This window comes from Mus caroli, chromosome 7, assembly GCF_900094665.2.
Source record: "Mus caroli chromosome 7, CAROLI_EIJ_v1.1, whole genome shotgun sequence".
Taxonomy (NCBI): Eukaryota; Metazoa; Chordata; class Mammalia; order Rodentia; family Muridae; genus Mus; species Mus caroli.
In genome coordinates, this window is record NC_034576.1 from 1,529,536 (window position 1) to 1,543,630 (window position 14,095).

Genomic DNA, 14,095 nt, shown 5'->3' on the forward strand with positions numbered 1-14,095 from the left:
GAAGAAGAAGAAGAAGAAGAAGAAGAAGAAGAAGAAGAAGAAGAAGAAGAGGAGGAGGAGGAGGAGGAGGAGGAGGAGGAGGAGGAGGAAGAGGAGGCTCAGCAAAAATTTCTCAACAGGTGAAAATACTTCTGATACCAGCCCAGCCAACTGAATTCAGTTTCCCAGGTGGGAGAGAACTGACTCCCAAAAGTTGTTCTCTGATCTCACACTTGCACATGCACTGCAGGGCCCACACTCATGCACGTCCTTTTTTTTTTTTAAAGGAGGGTTGGAGATACAGTTCAAGTCACTAAGGTTTTTCCCTAGCAGACACAGAGTCCTGGGGTCTGTCACCAGCACGGGGCCAGAGAGACAGTTCAATTGTTAAGGATGCTCGCTGCTCTTACAGAAGACCGAAATATAGTTCTCAGCGTATCAGGTGTCTCACATTCCCCTGTAACCCAAAATATAGTTCTCAGCATATCAGGTGTTTCGCTGTAACCCCAGCTCCAGGTGCTCTGATGCAGTCTTCTGGGGTGCATATCTGGACATACATGCACACACATACACATAAATAGAAACACAAATCTTTAAACATGTGGGGGCTAGAGAAGGCTTACCTGTTAAGAACACTGGCCTATTTCCCAGAGAGCCTGGGTTGGGTTCCCAGCACACACTTGGTGCCTCTAAACTGACTATCATTCCAGTTCTGTCGGGATCTGATATCCTTTTCTGGCCTTTGTAGGATCTGTGTGAATTCTGTCCCCATATATACATGCAGGTAAAACCCATATACTATAAGATAAACATAGATTACTATATATGTATATATTACTATATATGTATACTATATATGTGTATTCAGCTGTAATTCCAGCACACAGAAGGTAGATGTAGGAGGATCATAAGTGCTAAGTCATCCTTAGATACAGAGGGAGCCTGAGGTCAGCCTTGTCTCAAAAACAAACAAACAAACAAAAAACAAACAAACAAAAAAAACCCCAACAACAACAAAGTGGGGTTGGAGAAATTGCTCAGCAGTTAAGAGTAGTGGCTGTCCTCCCAGAGGACCCAGATTTGAATTTGACTCCTAGTTCCCACATTATGGCTCACAACTGTCTATAACTTCTCTTCAGGAAATCTAATACCCTCTTCTGGCCTTTGAGGGCACCCAGACACCAGGCACACAAGTGGTGCACATACATACAATACATACATACATACATCATACATACATACATACATACATACATACATACATACAGGGAAAACATAATAAAACAAAGTCAAAGTAAAAATAAAAATGACAAGAGGAAGAGAAATATGTCTCCTGTGCCTGGGTGACAGAGGAGGCCTCACCTCCTTGAACTGTGGATGGGCAGCGTCCTTCACCAGCTGGAGAATCAGCACCTCGCTCGTGGACAGAAAGACACCACTCTGCTGCATTCGGGCCAGTGCTACCAGCCGGTTCATCTCACTGCGGAGGGCAGAGCAGGAGGAAGAGAGGCAGACTGTCTACATTGTATCACATCTGTGTTGTAGAGGAGTTTCCTCTCAACTGGAACCTTCTCTCCAGGGAAGAGGGAGAGGCTCGAGACTCAGGAGGAAAACAAGAGGCCATGTGCAGGGCTAGGGAGATGGCTCAGGGGTTAAGAACACTGGCTGCAGCCGGGCGGTGGTGGTGCACGCCTTTAATCCCAGCACTTGGGAGGCAGAGGCAGGCGGATTTCTGAGTTTGAAGCCAGCCTGGTCTACAAAGTGAGTTCCAGGACAGCCAGGGCTATACAGAGAAACCCTGTCTCGAAAAACAAAAAACAAAAAAAGAACACTGGCTGCTCTTGCAAAAGCCATGGGTTCAATTCCCAGCACCCACATGGCAGTTGATGGTCATGAGTCTAGAGGATCTGGGGCTCTCTTCTGACTTCTGCAGGAATGCCTGTGGACTTGTTTACATAGATGTAAACAAAAAAAATCATACACATAACATAAAAATGTAAAAGGCTACATGCCCAGGAAAGAAGAAACTAGGAAGAGTTGCAAAGGCTCTTAGTTATCCTGCTTTATAAAAGGCCATCCCTCACCCATACTCCTGTGAGTGATCCCATGAAAAACTCATGGGCCCAGTGTGGTTAATTAAGAGCGCTGGCTGCTCTTCCAGAGGACCCGAGTTCAATCTCCAGCACCCACATGGCAGCTCACAAGTATCACTAACAACAAATTCCAGGGGAATATGACACCCTCACGCCAAAGTACATAAAATAAAATATTCTTAAAATTAAAAAAAAAAAAATAGGGCTAGAGAGATGGCTCAGTGGTTAAGAGCACTGACTGTTCTTCCAGAGGTCCTGAGTTCAATTCCCAGCAACCACATAGTGGCTCACAACCATCTGTAATGGGATCTGATGGCCTCTTCTGGGGTGTCTGAAGACAGCTACAGTGTACTCATATAAATCAATAAATCCTAAAAAAAATGTAAAAAAAAAAAAGAAAATAATTCATTGTGTCATTGAGTTCAACACTAGTGCAATGGCTACTTTGGTCTGTAGTCTATCCCCTTCCTGGGTAAGTAGGTGTCTGTGTGTTGGGATTCCCAAGGAAATATCTGTTACAACAATAGGACACACACGACCAGTGCCCCAGGTGTCCCCAACATATACCCACCACAAGGTGACCTTCTCACCTTTGAGAAGAACAGGCATCCACCGCTATATGAACCTGTAGCCCACGGTCCAGGAGGTCCAGAGCTGTGTGCTAAGGCGTAGAGAGGAGTCAAGGTGAGACTCAGAGCAGAACTATGGCCCCACAGGGGGAGGCAAGGATCCTAGGCCAGAAGTGGAAACTGAAATAGCAGATGAGGAAGTCTCAGGTCAAGGCTAGGGCCTCAGGATAGAAGAAAAGACAGAAGGGAGGGCAAGAAGATTAGATATCCCTGAGGACAAGGAGTCTCACCAGGATGCAGCCTTGGGTCTCAATGCCACAGAGTAGCACGGACTGCAGCTGGGGCAGTTTGTCCAACTCCTGTTGAAGCGGGGGCACCATGCTGAAGGACGTTTTGCTCATGGTTCGCAGACCCTGAGCACCCAGCTCGGGAACTGTGGGGCCCAGGCCTTGTGGGTAATGCTCTGTCAGCAAGACGGGGATTTCTAGTATCCGGGCCACCTGTGTGGGAGGGAAGACAATGTGCTAGAACCCAAGGATGCAGGCTGACGAGCAGATTCCTGAGTCTGAGAGATGAGAGCGGGCTTGGCATCCTGTGTTTGAGTGACGAAGGTTTCAGTCGGCACGCTTTGGCTCTGGAACGCAAGGTTGTCTTGTACCTTAAGCATCCGAGCGGCCATTGACACGATCTGTGGGAAGTACAGGATTCTATCTCGAAGTTTCTCCTGCATGTCACATAGAAGCAGGATGGAGGACTCTGGAAGGATCCGGCCGAGGCTAGCTTTGGCTGCTGCCATTGTCTGCGGGGTGGACAAAGGGACAGTAAACAGGGTCAGGTAGGGACAAAAGTACAGGGACTCGTTGACAGCCTGCGCACTTGGCTCTGTGGCCTGTGCACCTTGTCTTCCTGCACATGCCTCTAGGCCTTTTCACCAATTGTTATTGGCTAGGAATTCCTCCTTCTACCTCCCTCCCTCCCTCTCCCTTCTTCCCTCTTTCCCCCTCCCCTTCTCTCCCTCCCTTCCTCATGTCCTTCTTCCCTCTCCCTCCTTCTTCCCCCTTCTTCCCTCTCTTTCTCCCCCTCCTTTTCTTCCTCTCTCCCGCCCAGCTCATAGGTGAGGCCACTTCCCCCCAAAAGCTTTCTCTGAGCATGTCCACTCTGTTACCAGTGTCAGCCCCTCAGACTGTATCCCCTTTCTCCTCCCCGAAGGCTGTACAATGCTGGCAAATAATTCTGTGTCCTCTTTCTACCTATACCTAATGGAGCTCACTCAGGCTTCCACCCCCTGTGGAAACTGAGTCTAAGCAATAAGGTGACCTGCTCAGGGACATACAGATCTTGGACACTGTCTTTGAGATAAAAAGTGCCAGGGTTGGGGATGGAGGTGGAGAGATGGCTCAGCCATTAAAAGCTAGGATCACAACCAAAAATATAAGAAAAAGTGCCGCAGGGATTGTCTATGTAGCCCAGGCTGGGCTTACACAGAAACTTACAATCTTCTTGCCTCAGCCTCCTGAGTTCTGGGGTAGCAAGCATGTGCCACCCTGTCAGGTTCTTTGAGCTCCTTTAATGCCCAGCTTGGCCAATACTTCCCTCTAGCCTTGCTGAACCTCTTTTGGGGTCTTGAAAAGAAAGACTGGTCCCCACAGGATGGATACTAATTTGCTATAGAAAGTAACAAAAGCCCAACATGAGCTACATCATAGGAGGACCCACCCCCAAATGTTATGCTTAAAGAGACCAATGCATGTGCATGATCAGTTAAAGAGACCAATGCATGTTCATGATCTATTCATATGAGACGACCAGAATAAGCCAAGTGTGGTGGTTCACACTGTCGCCTCGAGCCCAGGACAGCAAGAATTGCTGAGTTTGAGTGTGGCTTGAGCTCCCTGAGTTCCAAGTCAGTCTGTGGAGTCTCACGAAGCTAAAACAGATCTGGCACGGTGGCTCAGTGGTAAAAGCGCCTGCCAACAACCCGAGAACGCATGGCTGATGAGACTCGGTCAAAGGAGAAAACCAACACCCATAGGTTGTAAACTCTGGCCTCCCTATGTGACACACTTCTTCTCTCCCTCCCTCCTCAGCCCCTTATAAAATAAGTACATATAGGGCTGGGGGAGATGGCTCAATGGTTAAAGGCACTGCTGTTCTTGCACAGGACCAGGGTTTGATTCTCAGAACCCATGTGGTGACTGTCTGTCACCCTAGTTCCAGGGGACCCAATGCCCTTTCTGAATTCTCTAGGCACCAGACATTCATGTGGTACACACACACACACACACACACACACACACACACACTAAAAACAAAAAGCCAGAAATAATGACAATAACAAAACCAATAAAACAAAACAAGAAATATACAGAATAGTCAATAACAGGACTGCCAGGGGATGGAAAAGGGAGAAGGGAGAATTTATGTGACTGTTAATGATTTCCATTTAGGGGAATAAAAGTGTTTGGGACCTAGATTAACAGTGATGGCTACACACATCATTCACATGCTAAAGGTCACCCAGGGAAGAAGCCTGGGGATGTGGCTCAGTTGATAGACCGCTCAGCTCAGCACCACATAAACCACTGAGGTGGCACAGATGTGAAATTCCAACCAGCCCAGATCAGCAGGCACCAAGGTCACCTACGGCAACACAGCTGACTTCAAGGCCGACTTCAGCTACTCGAGACTCTTCTTCCAAAAACCAAGTTTTGTTATGGTTGTTGTTCCGAGACAGGGTTTCTCTGTGCAGCCCTGGCTGTCCTGGAACTTGCTCTGTGGACCAGGCTGGCCTCAAACTCAGAGATCCGCCTGCCTCTGCCTCCCGAGTGCTGAGATCAAAGGTGTGTGCCACTACTGCCCAGCCATTATTTAATTTTTTAAAAAAGATTTATTTACTTTATGTATATGAGTACACCATTGCTCTCTTCAGACACACCAGAAGAGGGCACCAGATTCCATTACAGATGGTTGTGAGCCACCATGTGGTTGCTGGAAATTGAACTCAGGACCTGGAAGAGCAGTCGGTGCTCTTAACTGCTGAGCCATCTCTCCAGCCCCCAGTATTTCATTTTTGATTATTATTTTCATATGTGTGTGTTTTGTGTGCGTGTGCATTTATGTACCATGTACATACAGTGCCCACGAAGGCGCCAGAAGCGAATCAAATTCCTTGGAAGTGGAGTTGCAGTCAGTTGTGAGCAACCATGTGGGTGCTGGAAATTGAACCCAGGTCCTTTCAATAGGTAGCCAGTGCTCTTAACCACTGAGTCATCTCACCAGTCCTCTCAAACTAACTTTTTAAAAGGTAATCTCCCCTCCACCCCTGCTTTCTGATACACACATGTGTGGAGGACAGAGGTCAAACCTGGGAGTCTTTGTTCAGAAGCCATGTACTCTGCCTTATGAGACAGGGTCTCTCCCTGAGAAATGGGGCTCCCACATTTGGCTAGACTGGCAGGACAGAGAGCCCCAGGGACACTCTTGCCTATTCCTTTCCAGTGGTCACAGACCCAATCCTGACTTTCTATGCAGGTGCTCAGCATAGAACTCAGGTCCTCTTACTAAATGAGCCATTTCTCCAACCTGAGTGCATAAATTTACACATATTCTAATACATATTACATAATAATATATTGTATATTTTATATCTATATTAAAATGTATAACATAATCTATAAATTATATTATATAATATATAAAATGTATATAATACACATTTTATATGATATCTAATATTACATATTATATAACATTATAATATGATTTACATTATTTACAACACACACACATATTAATTGTATGTATATGGATGCTTTGGCTGCACATATGTGCAGTGCCAACAAAGGACAGAGAAGTGTGTCAGATTGCTAGAAATAGAGTTTCCTATGGTTGTGAGTTACCATGTGGGTGCTCAAAATTGAGCCTGAGTCCCAAGATAGTAAACTTTGCATATATTTTACCGCAGTTAAAAAAAAAAAAGAGGGCTGGAGAGATGGCTCAGCGGTTAAGAGCAGTGACTGCTCTTCCAGAGGTCCTGAGTTCAAATCCCAGCAACCATGTGGTGTCTCACAGCCATTTGTAATGAGATCTGATGCCCTCTTCTGGTGTGTCTAAAGACAGCTAAGGTGTACTCATATATAATAAATAAATAAATCTTTTAAAAAAGAAAAAAGAAAGAAAAAGAAAAAGAAAAAGAAAAAAATGAGCCAGGCAAGGGTGTTACACACCTTTAATTCCAGCACTTGGGAAGCAGAGGCAGGCAGATCTCGAAGTTACAGGCCAGCCTGGTCTACAGAGAGTTGCAGTACAGCTAGGACCGCACAGAGAAACTCTGTCTCAAAAAGACAAAAAAAAAAAAAAAAAGAGAGAGAGAGAGAGAGAGAGAGAGAGAGAGAGAGAGAGAGAGAGAGAGGGGCTGGTAAATTCACCTGCCCAGTAAACTCTGCCCCCCATTTATTTTAAGGGTCCACTTTTACAAGGGAGAAAAGTGAGTCCCAAAATAACCTGTGGCTCATGCCTGGTGAGACCCAGGCATGCCTGAATCCCTTTGCCACTCTGTCTGAGTACCTTGCCTTTTGCCTTCTGTAGTTCTGCTTCAGGCTAACTGTCCTTGTTAACAGAACTGTGTCAGCCCAGGACATGATTTTTGTGCTTAAAAGTTCATCCTGAGAAAGGCTCAGGGCTACACTGGGATTCCGAACATCAAGACACTGGGGTCTCAACCCTTTGGAGCAAGGAAGAGTGTTGGAGATTGGCTCTTATGCTTCGATTCAATCGGGAATCTCCGTGTCCAAACGCTAAAGTTCCTTGTCCCCAGTTGGTTTTTGATCGATCTTGGGGTAGAAGCATGGGACGCAGGAGATAAAGCCAAACATCCATATGAGATTTCTGATATGTGGCCACTGGTCACTTCCTCAATTGGCCTGGGATAGCAGGGGAAGGTTTAGGGGTGCCCAGCCTTTGAGGTAGCGAAGAAATTTTAAAAATGAGCTAATGTGTAAAGTGTGTCTTTCATTCTCGGATTCAAAGATAGCTTCTGGTGGGTGCGATCCACCAGGAGCACAAAGCGGTATAGCCAAAACTCACCGCCACAAAAGAGTGTGGTGGTCAGGAGCCCCTAGGGGTGCACAACCTGAGATGCTCCAGGTCCGCAGTCCTCACTCTGATCAATCACTGCCTAACACTTCAGAGGGCTCTGACACCTCCACCCCAAAAGGTCTGTCACCTCTGGAGGTAAATCGGATTAAGACACCTTCTGTCTGGACACATAGGAAAGGTCAAACGCGGCTGCTGATCCAGTGTCCAGGAACCACATGTGACACCAATGGATCTCTAGTCTGTTCAAGGTGTGTGAGTGTATGGTGGCCACTCCTGGTTGTTTTTACTCTATGTCTGTCTGTCTGTCTGTCTGTCTGTCTGTCTGTCTGTGTGTCTTTCTATGTGTTTCAATCAGTTTTCTTTTTCTTTTCCTTCCTTTCCTTCCTTTCCTTCTCTCCTCTCCCCTCCCCTCCCCTCCCCTCCCCTCCTCTTCTCTTCTCTTTTCTTTTTTTTCCGAAACAGGGTTTCTCTGTGTAGCCCTGGCTGTCCTGGAACTCACTCTGTAGACCAGGCTGGCCTCAAACTCAGAAATCTACCTGCCTTTGCCTCCTGAGTGCTGGGATTAAAGGTGTGTGCCACCACTGCCCAGCTCATTCAGTTTTCTTTCCCTGCATTAACCCTTTGCTTTCTCTGGTATAAGGCCCCCCTCTCCACCCCGTTTAAGATCTGTGCTCCCTTCTGTTGGGGAACCAAAATCCTTTAGTCTTGGCCAGGTCACCCAGAGACACCCTCTCCACGCGCCGCCCCCCCCCCAGACCCTCCCCTCCCCTCCCCAAAATCCTCCTCTTGTCCCAATAAGGAACAGGAGTGCTTGTCTTGTTGCTTGACTTCTGCTCACAGTCAGGGTTGGTCCCTGTGTGGAGGTGGGGAGAGGCCAGGCCTCACATCCACCTGCATAGCCCCCCCCAATCTAAGCAGGGGCGGGGGAAATACTTTCCCCAGATCACCATTCCTTCCAGTCTGTTCCTGCTTTAACCATCCCTAGGGAAGGTGAAAAGAGCCCCTGGGCTGAGCGGGAGGGAAAGGAGAAAGCTCATGTCTTCCTTTTTCACAATTTATAAATTACCTTTCTCAGAATGGAATGAAAACACTGCCTTGGGCTGGGCAGGGGCTTGCTGCTGGACAGCACAGCCTGGACAGAGTAGATTTTTCCCTTTGGTCCAAAAAGACCTTAAGCAATTTTCACTAAGTACTCTTTAGAAAGATTAGAGACTAAAAAGATTTCCTTTGTCACCCTTAGTTGGTCTCAGATATTAAAAGAAAGTTATAAAAGTTAAGAAAAAAAAAAGATATAAGCAGGTCCCAGTTTCTGGAAGTAGCTCGAAGGTGTTTAACAACAGAAAACTGATTAGGACGAGACCTTCTGCATAGACTAAAGCCACTATCCCCTTCTCTGACGATGAGATGCAATTACATTTACAGATTTAGTGACTTACCATCTGTCAGAAGGAGATCTCCTCACTGAAAGTTCTGCCTCCAATCAAAAGATACAGTTGGAGAGTCTCTCAGACTGGCAACAGAGACTCCCAGGGGTATGGGCAGAACCCAGCTCCACAGAACTGGTCCAACCCCAAGCGCCTAAATTGTTCAACTAACAAGTTCAGCTATATCTGTCATGATTAAACAATACCCAATGACCTCAGAAACAAAAGGGGACATTGTAATCCATACTGCCTGACTTGAAGAGACAGGCATCCTGGGGCCCTGTCAGTCACCCTGACTCACATCTCTCCTGCCTGTGAAGAAACCTGGGACCTCTGACTCTCATGGGTCTGATTCCTCCAGAGAAACAATTTGGCTATACACTCTTTGACCTGAAAGATATGTTTCTTCAGCCTCCCATTGGCAGAGGTGATTCAACCCATTTCGCCTTCAAATGGACAGATCCAGCGGGAGGTTACAGCAGGCAATATACCTGGACCAGGTTGCCCCAGGATTTAAAGATCCAGACTTCCTGCCCATCTGTCACGCTTCCCAGAAAAATAGACTATAAAAGGGCCACGGAGGGACTGCAGCCAGAGTTGCAGACCTTGGGCTACAGAATGTGGACTAAGAAAGCCCAACTTTGTACTTCAGAGGCTGCCTATCTTGGCTACCAGCTGAGGGGAGGCAAAAGGAGCCTGTCTCAGAGTAGGATGGCTACTGTCCTCCAGTTCCCAGTTCTAAGGATCAAGAGACAGGTTCAAGAGTTCCTAGATGCGGCTGGGTATTGGTACCTTTGGATACTAGAGTCTGTGGAAATAGCAAAGCTTCTCTATATACACAAAGGGACGGGGGCACTAAATTCCTTATCTGTACTGAGACTAAACAAAAGACAAAAGGGGTTTCAGCTTCTTCCTGTCCCGGCCGCCATCGGAGAGCAGCAGCCATGGCTCTGTGCTACCCCATGGCCGTGGGCCTCAACAAGGGCCACAAAGTGATGAAAAACGTCAGCAAGCCGAGACACAGCCGGCGACGCGGGCGCCTCACCAAACACACCAAGTTCGTGCGGGACATGATCCGGGAGGTGTGCGGCTTCGCGCCCTACGAGCGGCGAGCCATGGAGTTGCTCAAAGTGTCCAAGGACAAGCGCGCACTCAAGTTCATCAAGAAGAGGATGGGCGCGCACATCCGCGCCAAGAGAAAGCGGGAGGAGCTGAGCAACGTGCTGGCAGCCATGAGGAAGGCGGCAGCCGAGAAGGATTGATGAACCCTCCCCCAATAAAAGATGGTTCCTACAAAAAAAAAGAGGGGTTTTAATCCAAACTTTGGGGCCATGGAAATGCCCTGTGCCATACATGTGTAAACAACTGGACCCTGCAGCCACAGGATGGCCCACCTTCTTAAGATCTGTGGCAGCTACTGATGATTGCTTAATAAAAGAAAGCAAACAGGTTAACTCTGGATGAAGACACGCTTTATATTCACAGCACCCATGGCATAGTTGAGGCCCTCCTCTCACACCAGAATGCTGGCTGTCTAATGACTGTGTGACCCAGTGCCAGACCCTACTCCTGGCCCATCCTCGAGTCTGATTTGAGAAACCCAAAGTCATCAACTTGGCTGCCCTATTGCCCAACGATGCAGGTGCTCCTCCATCACTGTCAGGAGATGAAAGGTGAAACCAAGTACATGGGAGCCGCCCAGGAGTTACTTTAACTGAAATGATTTGGGCCCAAGCCAGGTGTCTTAACTCAGACAACAGAAATGATTGATCTGACCCAGGCTCTCAGATAGGAAAAAAGAAAATCCCACCACCATGTACATGGGTTCTCAGTTAGTGAGCTTTTACTACTGGGCGTGCCACTGCATGATCTCCATTGAAAGAGCACTTCTCACCACTGGGGAAAAAAAGGACATTTAAAACAAACAAACAGAGTTCGAGGCCAGCCTGGTCTACAAAGTGAGTTCCAGGACAGCCAGGACTATACAGAGAAACCCTGTCTCGAAAAACCAAAACAAACAAACAAACAAACAAACAAGCAAAACCCCAAACTTGGCCCTCCTATAGCCTGTTCCGCTTCTCCTATAAATTGCTGTCTTCCACTGCTGGGCTGCTGACCTGGCTGTCTGACAATGGGCCCTAAGACCAGTGAGGCCTATTGATATTTTGATGGCATGCCACAACCCGGTACTGCCTTAGACTCCATGGTAAAGAAGAAATGGACAGCTCAAACCCACAGGTTGACAGAGGACACCAGGGAAAAGGTTCATTCAGAAACAGCCAGCAGGGCTGCTGGGAACTATAATCTTCACCAGGCTGCACCTGGGGCCCACAACATTTTCTGAGCTGCTCAGACTCTGGTATATTATACTGAGACTGGATAGCCTAGTACAGATGTCTCAGTCAGATACCAGGTTTGTGCTCAAATGAATCCAAATCAGAGAGCCCTTACCCAGGAAGGGGTCCAAATGAGAGACCAACACCCTGGCAGACTCTGGGAGAACTGACTTCTGCAAGATGCAGCCTGCTGGGGGAGGATCCCTTCCCAATCTGACTGAAACTGCTCAAATAGTAGCTAAAATGCTCCTTCAGGAACTAGTCCCCAAATATGGCCTCCCCTCAGCCATAGGGTCTGACCACGGCCCGGATTTAACAACCCAAACCTCTCAACAAATCTCAAGCTTTAGATGTAGATTGAAAACTTCACTGTGTGTATAGACCTCAGAGTTCTGGGCAGGTACAAAGAGAGGTAGGTAGCGAGACAGATATAAGAAAGAAAAAAAGAAAAAAAAACTTAACAAAAGTCTCATTGGCGGTCAGAGGAGGATGGACAGACCTCCTTGCTTTGCTTTGTTTTGGGGCCCACGGCACGCCCAGGGAGAGGTTATGTTTAGAAGAGCTTCCCCACTGCTTCCCAAGCTCAGAGACCAGCAGTTGGCAGAACTCTCTAATCATTCCTTTTTCAAGTCACTATGGGGCCTCCAGTCCTCCGTACAGGCTATTCATTGAACTATCTGAAAGGCCCAGCCAACCTCTGAGTCCACCACCAGTTTCCCCATGTTGGAGTCCAGTGGTGGGTGCGCCATCTGAGTCAAGCGAATAGCCAAAGGGGCGCTGAAACTAACCTGGAAAGTATCCTACAAGGCGATTCTCTCCAATTGGACCGGAAGGCAGTGAAGGTAGCTGGCATTAAGCCATGGATCCACCACACCCAGGTCAAGAAAGTAGAAGCCACGGATGCTGTTCCCAAATGGACTGTCTCCAGACTAGGGACACACTGAGGGTAAGGTTTTGTGAAGGTCTAGATCCTTCCACTCCCTCCCTCTACCTCCTCCTGAAACTTGTGTTCAGTATGAATGGGGGCTATGGTCCAACCCCCATGGTCCTCAGGCCTGGACCTAGAAACTAAGGCAGACAGAAATAGGCAAGTATTAGCTGATGTGTCCATAAACCAGCAACTCATCTCCATCTTGGCCTTTGTACAGTGATGCCCACTTTAAATGTCTTGTACTGGAGAAAGAGAAAATATGGGGTTCATTTTTTAGAAAGGAATTCAGAGTTTACATTTCTAAGCATGCCCTGCAGCTGGGCCCCCTAGTTGCCAGGCAGAAGGGAGAAATTTCCAGTGCAAAAATTGGGTTTGTGAAACCGAGGCTTCCTGAAAATCCTCAGGAATCAGACTGTGCCACAGGAAGGGATCCTAAGGGATCATTCCCAGCCAGAAATCGGCCAGGATTGCTGGTTTTGCTTAGACTCCCAGACACTGTACAATAGAAACGAACCAGACTGTCAGCCTATTGCCAGACAAAACTCTGAGACTGGGGGCAGCCAAAATTAACTTTAGAAGATTTACAAGAAGTTAAAACTTGTCTACTATCCTGAAACCTTTAACCTAGGCACATCCCCTTATTCTGATGTTTGCTATTGTGCCTTATGGGTTCATTCATATGGATAACAACAATATTACTGGGCCTCTGAGACCACTTGGTGGGCATGTACTAGAGGTTTGACTAAATGTGCCTCTTACAATGCTTTTCAAACTAAGTACAGAGGTTGATCAGGACTTAGAGGTGTTAAAAGTTTCAGTTTCTGAATAAAATAAGTTAGATTCCCTTACAAAAATGGTCCTACAAAATTGGAAAGGCTTAGATTTCTCATGATAAACACAAAATAAAACAAGAACAACAATAACAACAACAACAACAACAACAACAGCAATAACAAAAACCCCTATGTATGGCTTTGGAAGAAACCTGTTGTTTCTGGGCTAATTGATCAGGAATAATTAAAAGTTTTCTGTTTTGTTTGTTTGTTTGTTTGTTTGTTTTTTTGCCATGGATCGGGAAATAATTGGTCTCTGTTCTCTTGGTTCCCTGGTTAGCCACTCTGCTATGAGCATTGGCTGGCCCTTTAATTCTCATTCTGATTGGACTAACATTGAGGCCTTGCATCTTAAACTAAAACAGGATGAGTCCATCATTTGACTCATTGACTAAGGTCACTGGGGATACGCACTGGGTTAAGCAGGACCATTGAATGAAGAAGGAGACACTGCAGGATGAGCTTAGGCTTCTTAGCTGCAGGGGATCAGCCTCTTAAGGTCCAAAGTCTGAACCACTTGGCAGAACCCCTTTCTTGTCACACAAAGGGTACCTTTAGCAAGTCAGTTTCTGCAGGCCAAAACCTCTTACTCATCTAGGTGCTGTTGGGACCATTACCTGAGCTTTTCTCAGCCATAGAGACTTCCAGGTTTGCCCGGTATGTCTCTGGACCAGGCTGTGCAAAGGCTCTGAGACTCCTTCAAAGAAACAAGTCTAGAGTAACAACCATTGACTGTGTGCAAAAGGTTCCTTCAGAGCCTGGGTGCCATTGCTCTGGGTTAACGCCAGATACCATGGCTCTGCTAAAATTCTGCTTCAACACACCTTTAATCT

At 47.0% G+C, this 14,095-nt stretch overlaps 1 protein-coding gene and 1 pseudogene across 1 annotated transcript in view; one reads left to right on the top strand and one right to left on the bottom strand.

The window, feature by feature from the left end:
- LOC110298780 (isochorismatase domain-containing protein 2B) overlaps window positions 1-14,095 on the bottom strand; it is a 21,121-nt gene that overhangs the window by 3,223 nt on the left and 3,803 nt on the right. The window contains exons 2-5 of the mRNA XM_021168226.2: window positions 3,300-3,440; window positions 2,932-3,141; window positions 2,663-2,733; window positions 1,342-1,459 (exon numbers count right to left, since the gene is read on the bottom strand). Of these exons, the coding sequence (XP_021023885.1) occupies window positions 1,342-1,459; window positions 2,663-2,733; window positions 2,932-3,141; window positions 3,300-3,437 (537 nt within the window). The 5' untranslated portion in view covers window positions 3,438-3,440. The remainder of the gene's footprint in view (window positions 1-1,341; window positions 1,460-2,662; window positions 2,734-2,931; window positions 3,142-3,299; window positions 3,441-14,095) is intronic.
- Window positions 10,086-10,424, top strand: LOC110298782 (annotated as a pseudogene).